At 36.0% G+C, this 11,640-nt stretch overlaps 1 protein-coding gene across 2 annotated transcripts; it reads left to right on the top strand.

Moving 5' to 3' along the window:
• Positions 1 to 2,012: 2,012 nt before the first annotated feature.
• Positions 2,013 to 11,342, top strand: LOC142975767 (non-lysosomal glucosylceramidase). Of its 2 annotated transcripts, none has more exons than XM_076118831.1 (16): positions 2,013 to 2,514; positions 3,333 to 3,421; positions 4,197 to 4,377; positions 4,912 to 5,074; positions 5,845 to 5,971; positions 6,171 to 6,473; positions 6,546 to 6,669; positions 6,751 to 6,876; positions 6,961 to 7,071; positions 7,176 to 7,290; positions 7,372 to 7,501; positions 7,679 to 7,820; positions 8,193 to 8,408; positions 8,511 to 8,726; positions 8,917 to 9,146; positions 10,213 to 11,342. In XM_076118831.1, the coding sequence occupies exons 1-16, from the start codon at positions 2,357 to 2,359 to the stop codon at positions 10,446 to 10,448; spliced, it is 2,667 nt and encodes an 888-aa protein (XP_075974946.1). In that variant the 5' UTR covers positions 2,013 to 2,356; the 3' UTR covers positions 10,449 to 11,342. The 2 variants fall into 2 exon arrangements, with proteins under 2 accessions (XP_075974946.1, XP_075974945.1); XM_076118830.1 differs by having other exon boundaries at positions 7,679 to 7,997.
• The last annotated feature ends 298 nt before the right edge of the window (positions 11,343 to 11,640 follow it).

Genomic DNA, 11,640 nt, shown 5'->3' with positions numbered 1-11,640 from the left:
TCTATTATTCGACTAAACATATTAATTATTTCCAAAATTAGAATAGTTTCGGGAAGTGACTTGAAAGTGAAATCATTTTCAAAAAGTATTTATAATTTTTAAGACTCACAGCACAGTGTGTATTATACGTGTTATATAGGTACAGTATTGTTACGGAATTATCTATTATTTTGTAGGCATGCAGATTATAAACTTAGTACTTATATACCTAGTAATAACATCACTATTTTTCTTAATGGTAGGTACCTACCTAGCGTTACAACCTACCTACATTACACTCTCAATGTTGTCAACTACAAAAAAACAAAGCTGTTTGTTTTAATCTAGAATTTCTGCATCTTCAGCCAAATAATATTTTTTATGAAACACGATTTTGTTATTTTAAGTGATGAAGCTTACAACAGTTTTTAACCATAAATAGAAATAATTTATATTCGAATTTTTTTCTTAGCTGGCCGAAATACACAAAGATTACCTATATAGTTCTTGTTAATAATAATATTTTGAGTATTGTTTGATTTCTCCCGCTTTAAATAATTACCGTAAAACGGGGTGAATAGAATTCGCGGGGTGAATAGAAAAAAAATCAGGAAAGTTTTCAAGGCCAATATTTGAGTACTCCTCGTTGAAGAATTTAGTTCATATTTGAAATGATTACACGTCGATATTACTTCTCTGCGGTGTCATAATTGTTTAAATGTTTAAAATGATATTTATACCCAAAAAAATGCTTCAAAGACAACCGTCCTCGAATGCCTTAATATCGACCTCCAAAACTTTGGATTTAAAGTGGGATTTCTTTTCTAATGAGTTGTTTGAAGTGTTTATCTCTTTAGGTGTATATTAATCTATAAAGATACAATATTGTTAATTGAAAAAATGTTTTTAAACCTAAAAAATATGTTTAAATCACAGAAATAGTCATTTTTTTGTATAAACGGGGTGAATAGAATCGTTTGAAGGGTGAATAGAACTACAGTATGGGGTAAATGGAAACATAGCAGGGTTCAATAGAAACGCGTAAGGGGTGAATAGAAACGAGTGAGGGGTCAATAGAGATTAATAAATAGGGTTGTCAAAAACTGTAAACAAAATTAACATAAACAATGAAAAATTAATAGTTATTAATGTTCTGAAATTCACAATTATCATTGTATCAAAGTTATAACGGCAAACTACTGCATATAGTATGAAAGTTAGTTAGGTTGTCTTGTTTTATTTTTTGAGTTAATCTATACGAATCTATACTAATAATCTATACTAATATTATAAAGCTGAAGAGTTTGTTTGTTTGTTTGTTTGAACGCGCTAATCTCAGGAACTACTGGTCCGATTTGAAAAATTCTTTCAGTGTTAGATAGTCCATTTATCGAGGAAGGTTATAGGCTATATATCATCACGCTACTACCAATAGGAGCAGAGTACGGGTGAAAAATGTTACAAAAACGGGGACAATTTTGACCCATTCTCTCTTATGTGACGCAAGCGAAGTTGTGCGGGTCAGCTTGTGTAATTATCAACGGTTATTTCAATTTTGAAACACACAACCTCCCTTTTCAGCATGTTGGATAAGTCGTCTTTGGCAGCCCTAACAATTTTTCCATTCACCCCTTTGGTCGTTTCGATTTACCCCTATCGCTGGGTGAATAGAAATTGACCATTTTTTTAAGGGAATATCGTAAAATTATGCATATTTTTCGACAAACATGGTTTTAGCTCTTTCTTCATGGCGCCGGACATGATATAGAATAACCCGACAATAAAAATAACAAGTTATTCGCAACAAATTTTTAGGACAAAGTTGAAAATTGTTTCTATTCACCCCGTTTTACGGTACTTAACGCAATAACCTACTACCCTGCATTCTTAAATCATAAAAACTGATTATAGCGATACGCACTCACTACGAAATTATTATTAAGGTGTACCTACTTATTTATTAACCTTTACTTCAAAATTCCTCCGAATATAAAATTATAGTGAGGGAACACTGTACTCAGCTGCTGTCATGTCTCATGTCATTCAGTCACTGTAAATTCTAAGAGATGCTCTGTATTCACAGCCATCTCATTCTTCTCGATATTTTATTAAAATAATTGAACTAGACTGGATAACAGATTATTATTAGTTGGCTGAATAAATACCTAATTGACCGACGTTTTAATAGTTTGTATCTCCACAACGCATCAATCAAACATACTAATTGGATGAAATTGATTTGTTATCGTTCTGTTCGGAGATATAGATAAAGCAGCAATAATATGATTCTGTCATACGGTTGTTAGTTTACTCAAGGAGGTGGTAGCCTGAAGACGTGTTTGGATAGAGGCTTTGTGTTCAATAAGCTGAAATTACGATGGAAATGGAGACGGTCGGTGACGTCGGTCTCGGCCAACACGAGCCTCCCAAGTATGGCTTAAAATTACCCCTAAATCATGAGTTTCCTTTACAAAGTAAACAGAAGTTGCAGCCAAAACCGAAACAAGCGATTGAAATGATGCCTCTAACTGCCAGGTGAGTGCTATAACAATTGTACATAATATTTTTATATCCTTTGTAAATAAAATTCAATAAAATTTTCACACGAATTGTTACAAAAAATAGTTGCATATTTATTCTTAGATGTTCTCTCTCACATTACTGAGAATGTGTAAGGAAACAGCTGCCAACTTTTGTCTTGTTATTTTTTGTTTAGTCATTACAGTAAGTGCTGTAATTACTGTAACTACTAACACATTTTCCTCTTTATTTTATTACTAGGTATTATAAAATGTGTGTGATATTCTTGCAACTACTTATTCATTGTTGTTTATAAACATTTTTGATAGTTTATTCAGCTAGCCGAGACATGATTCTTTCACACTGGCAAAACTAGCATTAGTTTTTTGTTAGAGTAATGTATTTTATTGTAAAATGACTAAGGTCATGTCTTTGACAATAATTCATTAATTCTTTATTCTGAAAAGCCTCCCTAAAATTTAATAATCCTGAAATTGAACATTTATACACCATAGAATTAAGGAAAGAGGTTGTATACCCATAAATTACAATAGAGGTTAAATAATATCCAAGTACCTAATACTTGACAAATAGTGGAGGTTTATTTACATTCAGATTATTGATAGCTCAAAATGAATCATATTGTGTGTCACATACACTGAATTATTATTACTCATAACATTTGATAGAACAATGCTTTATTTTTGTAAATTAAATAATATTTATAAAACTATAACTAAAACCCATAATAATTATGTTCAATCTAATATTTTACAAATATGAATTGTAATTAAATTCAAATTTTTTGAATATCTATTTTCAATTGTTCACAGATATATAAAATATTATATAGGCAAGAGGTGGAATAAGAAGCGTCCCATAATGGATTATGTTCATATTATATCAGCACAAAGGATGTATGGTAAGTCATTGACAATTTTTTATAATTAACCTTATTATAATAAACTAGCTTTCCATAGAATTTCACCCCGTTATGGGGGAATTACCAAAAATCCTCTCTTAGTCCTCCTCTACACTGTCTAAGAAAGCTTCATATGAAAATTCAACTTTCTACTCTCAGTCATTTTGGCATTATACATAAGACAGTCCGTTACTTAGTAATGTTAGAGTCTTATATATTTTGATTATGATGACTGCAAATATTAATATTGCTTCCCTCCAAACATGTAAATATATAGTAAAAATACCTTGCATGCCAAAATAACTACCTACTCTACCTAGTAACTGAATTACTTTGTTAATTATCTTATCACAATTGATTGGTTTAATTTGTATGCTGCAATCTTATCTTAACAGATAAATTGTATTAGGACTTACTTAATACTAATTTTGATTATAATCTGTTATGTCTGAAACCAAATATTGTTAAAAAGGTAACATAGTTAGAGATGGTATGTATCCAAATATATAAAACTCAAAGGTGACTGACTGACATAGTGATCTATCAACGCATAGCCCAAACCACTGGACGGATCGGCCTGAAATTTGGTATGCAGGCAGATGTTATGACGTAGGCATCTGCTAAGAAAGGATTTTGATCAATTCCACCCCCAAGGGGTTAAAATAGGAGATGAAGATTCTGTCGAAGTTGCGGGCCAAAAGCTAGTCTATTATATTATATTTAGATCCTTAATGGTCAATATTTGGTTGGAAATTGAGTTTTTTTAACTCCCCAGGGTGTCCTATCGGTGGTATTGGTGGCGGGACAATTGGCCGAGGTTTCAAAGGCGAGTTCTGTCGCTTCCAACTGAATCCTGGCCTGTACGAATATGTCACAGTGCCTGAATGTCAATTCATCGTCAACATTAGAGACGCCAATAAACAAACTATATTCCAGTCAGTTTTGTCAACATATAAGTAAGTTTTAACAAATATTTTTGGAACTAAATAGGTACTTCTCTTTAGTGTATGAAGGTGTTTCACCTTCTAAATATAGTTGCTTATTCATGTCTACCAATATCAATGTAGATCAATAAAATGTATTTGGTATATCATTCATATGTTTACTCATGATTTAACCATGATGATATCTTATCAAAGATTGACACGATTTGTCAAGGTGTTGTCATTTCTATGTGTATATTACTATTATTGTCTTCCTCATTTCTATGTTTGTATTATGGGGTGTATAGTATTTGATCATGAGTGTAAATTGTATAATGTTACATTTTTTTCAAGCAGGCTAGAAATTAAAAATTAAGATTTTGCATCTCTTTGCCTTGCTCATAACCATTTCGAATTTTGGTTTCTAGAATACAATGTGTGATTTCACATTTTATTTTAGTCTTGTTGTAATGCATCCATCGTTTGTAAAGGCCCACGCGCTACAGAATCACTCCTAATTTTGGAGCTGGTTAAAAAAACTTATTCTAATGGTCATGTTTATTTTAGCAAACCAAAAAAAGCCCCGTCGACTTGGGAATGGAACTTGAATGGCGCAGAATGTGAATACACGGCGTTATATCCTCGCGCATGGACTACGTACGACCTGTCCAAGTATGGCATCAAGCTAGTGTGCAGACAAATTTCACCCGTAATTCCGCACAACTATAAGGTACAATTTAATTTGGCATTTTTGCAAATACGATTTTATGTATATTTTTTAAACAGTCAATGGCAATTGATAAGATTAAATTTGGTTTAACGGAAGTAGCTGATATAGGAATACGATAAAGATAAGTCTCAAAGAATTTCATTTATTTTTCAACTTAAAGTATGACCAACGTCTTTGCGGCATGACGCATAGGTTTTTCAATTGTAATGCAATTGGCCGACATTGAGGTCGCCGTGGGAAGTGATGAAAGAAAGCTAGATATTGCGGACTTTATTTAGGGAAAATCCATTTGCAGAAACTGGTCAGGTAGAGGATAAATAATGTTGTTCAAGATATCCTTAACGATTATGAGTATTATTTACTTAGGTATATGAGTCATTATTGCACCAGAGCTAGACATTTATCTGTATTTGCATAATAAGACCTATATTGGGTTAACCAGTTTTTAATCGACGTTGTTTATATTCTAACACGTTCTAGGTATTCATGGGGATAAAATTGCTAATTAAACCCGTTTCTTTGCTTGACTTTATGTTAGTAAAGAATCAAGAATAATTCTTGCATTATGCATATTTTTAATAGTGCTACTACTAAAGCTACTTAATTTTGGAAACTCAGAATTTCTTACTATAATCAAAATAAATCGTGGGTGCCAAGGCTCTCTACCAAGTTATCGAACTATAAAAACATTTGTTTTAGCAAATTTTTGTTAGTTTTTGATACAAATGTCAGTAGGTTTTTATATGTTCAATATAAATGTTTTATTTCAGGATAGTAGTCTTCCTTGCGCGGTGTTTGTATTCACCGCTATAAACCTTACCAACGAACATAGAGATGTAAGCATTACGTTCACATGGACCGAAGTCCTTGGAGGACCTAATAAGAAGAAAAATATTGGTTAGTATCTATTTACATAATTTAAATGATAATTATGCTTATCTTTTTATCATTACGTTTGGGATTTTTGATAAGCCATTGTCTAGCAGTGTGGGAATACCCCCGGAAGACAATAAAACATATATGTTGCTTATTTTTAATCTAACTTGTCAAAATTATAGTTCATGATGTGATTATTAAAGTAATTTTATTTATAAAGGTAAATTAGATCTAGAGCGGTACTCCGAGGACCATACATGCGGAGTGACTCTTGAACAAAAGATCGCGGATGCGCCCTGCACATTCACAATTGCCAAGAAAAAGGATGATAAAGAAACAATCCATGAGGGGTACTGTCTCTGGAACGCGGCGAAAACATCCAGTTACGTGTGGGAATGTCTTAAAACCAATGGCAAGTTGGTCCCTGATCCAAGCCTCACGCCACCACCTCCTAAGGTGCCCGACAAGGACAAACCAAAAGAAGAGAAAGAGAAAAAAGAAAAACAAAAGAAACTGTACAAATGTAATATATTTTCCTACTTTTTATATTGTTTATGAATATGAGTGGTGTGTTTCAACAGTTTGTCTATTGCAGGTGATTCCGTAGCTCTATCAAGTGTTATATCTTTAGATCCAGGAGGGATGGCCTCTACAGAGTTCTGTCTCGCGTGGGATATGCCTATTGTTAAATATAGGAAAGATGCTAAAGTTCATAAGAGGTAAAATCATCCCGTTTTTCACACTACTTATTCTCTCGTTCACAGATAGTTGTAAATAATGAAGTCGTTTTTTTGTTACAGATATTATACAAAATTCTTCGGTAGTGATGGTATCGCCGGCGCCAGCATAGCTGCATATGCGCTAAGAAATTATAAAAATTGGGAGAAACAACTCGCAGAGTGGCAAGATCCTATTTTAACTAATAGGTAATATAACACTTTGTATATTATAGTATATAGTAACAGAATATTATGTCTGTATTAACTATATAATGTTTTTTATCTTTACAGTAATATTCCAGACTGGTTAAAAAGTGCCTTAATGAATGAGCTTTATTTTGTTGCCGACGGAGGTACGATATGGTTTGATGTGCATGACGAATATCCGGAAACCGATCCTAGGTAATTAATAAACGCTAACTAGATTATCGATTCACAGTTTTATTGCTATGCAAAATAATGTGTTGGCCTTGGAATCTTTTACTATCTTGTTAATTTGTTTCTAGGCATGACTTTGGCCTCTTCGGATACCTAGAAGGTCATGAATACAGAATGTACAATACATACGACGTCCATTTTTATGCTTCTTTTGCCTTAGCGCAATTGTGGCCAAATTTACAAGTAAGAATTTATTATATTTCTATTATTAAAGTATTTTTTATTTGTGTAATTATGGTGTATTAAACGTTATGATTTTTGCAGGTCGTCCTACAATATATGTTCCGAGATACTATCGAAATGGAAACAGAGAAATGTAGACCGTCCCTCTACGATGGCAAGAGCTGTAAATTCAAGATTAAAGATTCCATCCCGCACGATCTTGGTGACCCAGGTAACATATGCTTCATATTACTAACGTTAGATATTTGAAGTGCAATTTACTGCTAGCGACAGCGTTACTTTATCTGAGAAAACTAACGGTTCGGGTGTTACTGGCACATTTTACGCTAACTCGATACGACATATTATGAAACAACTTTTCTCATTTGTATAAAAATATAATTCTCAGCCGACGCGCCGTTCATGCACATAAACGCATACAACATTCACGACGTGAGCGACTGGAAGGACTTGAACACCAAGTTCATACTGCAAGTGATCCGGGACTACCGCGTGTTGCGGGGCCACACGGCGCCGTTCGGCAACGAAAGGTACCGCTCTATGGCGTACATTGACGACGTGCGGGACGGGACCGAGGACGACCTGTACTCGCGCGCCACGGGCCAGGCCGAGCCCGCGCCGCGCGCCGCGCCCGCGCCGCCCGCCGCCGCGCCGCCCGCGCCCGCCCGCCCGCCCGCCGTCGCCGATATATTAGACCTGCTGTACAGGTAACTCTCCCGCCCGCGCGGGACCCGGACCTAACTCTCACTAACCATTTGCGAGAAAGGGTAATATTGTACATTTAATTCTAACGTTTTTGTTTTCACTTTTTTGTTGACCCTAAAAGCACCGAAATTGTCCCATTTTAACCCTAATATTCTAAAACCGAACCGCTTGTAACATAAAGTTTTTCTTGTTCACAGAAATGCGGATGTTGAAGCGGAGGAAGCTGAGATTCATCCGCCACCGGAGCGCGCGGCCGCCGTGTGGGAGGCGAAGCGATACTTGGCGGACATGTACCCCGCGTGTGTGGCGTTACTCAGACATGGCTTGCGTTGGGACGTTGACGGAGACGGACTTATCGAAAACGGAGGCTTCCCCGATCAAACTTATGATGCATGGATTATGTCTGGCCCGAGGTATTCATAATGCATTTGTTTAAGTTGCAAGCATTTGCAAGTGTCCACTGGCATATTTTGGCATATTGTGTGTTTGGTGCTAAAGCTGCCTTTATTTTTCAGTGCATATTGTGGCGGTCTATGGGTGGCTTCTATCAGCGCCGTGTGTGGTATGGCACGTATTCTCGGCCACGAGGAAGACGAACGCGAGTTTGCCAAACTGTTGGAGCAGGCGCGTCATTCCTATGAAGAGAAACTATGGAATGGGCAATATTACTTGTTCGACACTAAACCGTCCAACAGTGCCGTCGTAATGGCCGATCAGCTCGCTGGACACTGGTAAGAAACGTTAAAAATAAAGCTACACTAAACGTCGTGCTGATGTATCAAGCGGCCATTCGCTCGTGCACGTACTAGTCCATACTGCTTATCGGTATGGTAGCTCAAGCGTGCACCTACTTGATTTTTAGCGTCTAAATCTGTAATCTTTAGGCTAGTAATTTAGCTACAATTGACCATTTGTCTGCAGGTTCCTGCGCGCGGCGGGGTGGAGCGAGCAGGTGTTCCCGGCGGCACACGTGCGCTCGGCGCTGGGCAGCGTGTTCGCGCACAACGTGCAGCAGTTCCGCGGCGGGCGCATGGGCGCCGTCAACGGCTACGTGGCCGCCGCGCGCGGACGGGTCGACACCACGGCGCTGCAGAGCATGGAGGTGTGGACCGGCGTCACCTACGGGCTCGCCGCGCTCATGATACACGAGGGTACGTGCACAGCACTATATCTATATAAACACTAACTTCACATTTGTTGCTAAGCGGAAGCTCGGTAACGGTTCGATCGATACGAAAGGAGGCACAAAAAAAAATATTTTGAGGAAAAATCGGGAAAAACGTGAAGAAAATAGAATCACTTATCTTACGAACGGGACCTCGAGGGTCTGCCAGTTATTGCATATTACTAGGGAGCTTTACCCTCTCTATTGACTTTTAATAAAAAATTGTCGGTTTCGATGTCTTTAGATAAGCGTTGATATAGGATTGTTTAGTTGTTACACAGCATCTGTTATGTACCAATGAAAAGGACCTCCCTAATTTATCCTTAAGTAAAGATATGATTTTAAAGCGACCGTTACCGCATCTATACAAATGGTAGTTGGGCTCCCTAGGGTATGTTATTTCCAGCACTACATTTATGTTTAAAAAATCCTACACTGTGCTATCGTGTACTACGGATAATTGATTTTATCTAATCTTATTTAACCAAATGTAGACCCGATACCGGACTGGCACGTGTCAATTTAATAACATTGTTAATACCTATGCTAGCCATAAAAAAGTATAATGGAAATAAACATTTTTTATAAGGAAAATCTTAATGGTAAATAATGACTTAAGTGTGTGAGAGCGACAAAAACAACTAATTAAACATTTAACAAAAATTAACAAGATCTAGAAACAAGAAAACTGTTAAGAATCACCGCAAGATGAAAAAGTATAAAACAAACTGTAGAGTTTGTATCGAAAAATACTCCTTTGTGCTTACTTGAAAAAGTGACGTGTGTTTGTACTAAGTAGGTATCGCTATAATATAGTCGTGTTATTATGAAATAATTACCAATGTAACCTATATTTTTCTTAACGTTAGTAAATTGCACACCAGTTTCTGATTCACTGTGGTTATGTTAGAATTACAATTAACCTGAGAAAAAACAGGAAAACGCAGAACTGTATATTGACAATGTCATAGTGAATCAGGCTTTGCAATATGTTATAAAACATTACCTTTAACACAGAACGGAGTAAAATAACCAACAATATTTGTTTACAGGAATGCACGAGGAGGCGTTTGTGACGGCTGGCGGTATGTACAAAACACTCACAGAAATGGGCCTGTCTTTCGAGACGCCCGAAGCGCTCTATGAGAATGGCAATCATCGCGCAGTGGGGTACATGCGACCCCTCGCCGTGTGGGCCATGTACCAGGCTATCATAGCCAGACCACCGCCTCCGCAACCCGTCGCCAACGGACACCCACACCACACCAAAGAAAAATCAACCTTATAGTTACGAAATATATTAAAACATCAGTCTGTACGTAAGATTGCTAAAGTTTTTACATTTTGGTACGATTCGAACTGAATATACTTTATTGCCATTTCGATAAGCGGCTAGTTTGGCTAGATTTGTAAAATTGTTATAGACTTTATAAAGGACTCAAAGTGCGTGCAATAAAATTGTCGATTGTTGAAGCTGACAGCTAATATTAACAGCCTTAGAGGCGTCGTGAGCACGACATGTAGGTAAACGAATAAATAGTACTGGATACAATGAATTAATTATAACAGAAATGGGTTTCTGGTTTATTTATTGAAATACAAGGCAATAATAAAATAATTGATTAGGCGATATATTTTACATTTTTTTAATAAATAATTATAATAAGATATTTTATTTTTGTCATTGTGATATTTTGCTTTTTTATTTAGTGATTGAGGTACGCGTTCATTATTACATTTAGTGCAAGTATGTTTGTGTTCTGTAATAAGCTTGTAGTATTCTGAATTAGAGTGAAATAGATACCGGTAGAATAATTATTACAAAATGAATAACATAGAGAAGTTGACGTGAGTTTGTGTTTTATTTCTTTATGAACGCGTATCTTTAAGAGTCGAGCCTAATAAATGCATTTTCCTCAAATAATGCATTTGCTTTCAGTTATACCAATGAAATTGTAAACGAGTATTAAAATAAAGTAATTATGTTATTTCTGTTTTAACACATTTTACTCTTCTTAAAGTATGTGTTTTTAATATTAGACGAATATTGTCATTGATTAATTTATTCTCAGTTCCTTTGTTTTATGTTATAAATGTTTTTCGTATTAAGTTCGTATTAGTCATTTGGTAGCTTACTTATTGTCTAACAAGTAGGTGCCAAATTAAAATACTTACAAATTCATTTGATGTTTTAATAATACATATATGACTCCACGGTCCTCCTTTAAAAGCCGAGGACTAAACCATGACTGACACTCCTTTACTAAAGCGTTCGTAGCTCTGTGAAGTTTCCTTAATAATTTTAACCCATTAATGTCCCACTGCTGGGCAAGAGTCTCATCCCATAATGTCGGAGCGGGGTCAGGCCTTGAGTTCACCACGCTGGGCAAGTGCGGGTTGGGGACTTTGCGGGTTTCCTTATCAGTTTAAAATGTTTGCTTAGAATAGTTTAAATATTTGTATCGAAATCATGAATTCGC

Source organism: Anticarsia gemmatalis, chromosome 9, assembly GCF_050436995.1.
Source record: "Anticarsia gemmatalis isolate Benzon Research Colony breed Stoneville strain chromosome 9, ilAntGemm2 primary, whole genome shotgun sequence".
Taxonomy (NCBI): Eukaryota; Metazoa; Arthropoda; class Insecta; order Lepidoptera; family Erebidae; genus Anticarsia; species Anticarsia gemmatalis.
Note: the sequence above shows the minus strand (reverse complement) of the source record. Positions and strands in the feature narration are given on the sequence as shown.

What these genes read in the sequence shown, in the direction of transcription:
- LOC142975767 (XM_076118830.1), top strand. Translation starts at nt 2,357, where the DNA reads ATGGAAATGGAGACGGTCGGTGACGTCGGTCTCGGCCAACACGAGCCT. An exon ending in TATCCGGAAACCGATCCTAG is followed by an intron (nt 7,072 to 7,175) that starts GTAATTAATAAA and finishes ATTTGTTTCTAG; the next exon opens with GCATGACTTTGGCCTCTTCG. An exon ending in CGCGCTCATGATACACGAGG is followed by an intron (nt 9,147 to 10,212) that starts GTACGTGCACAG and finishes ATTTGTTTACAG; the next exon opens with GAATGCACGAGGAGGCGTTT.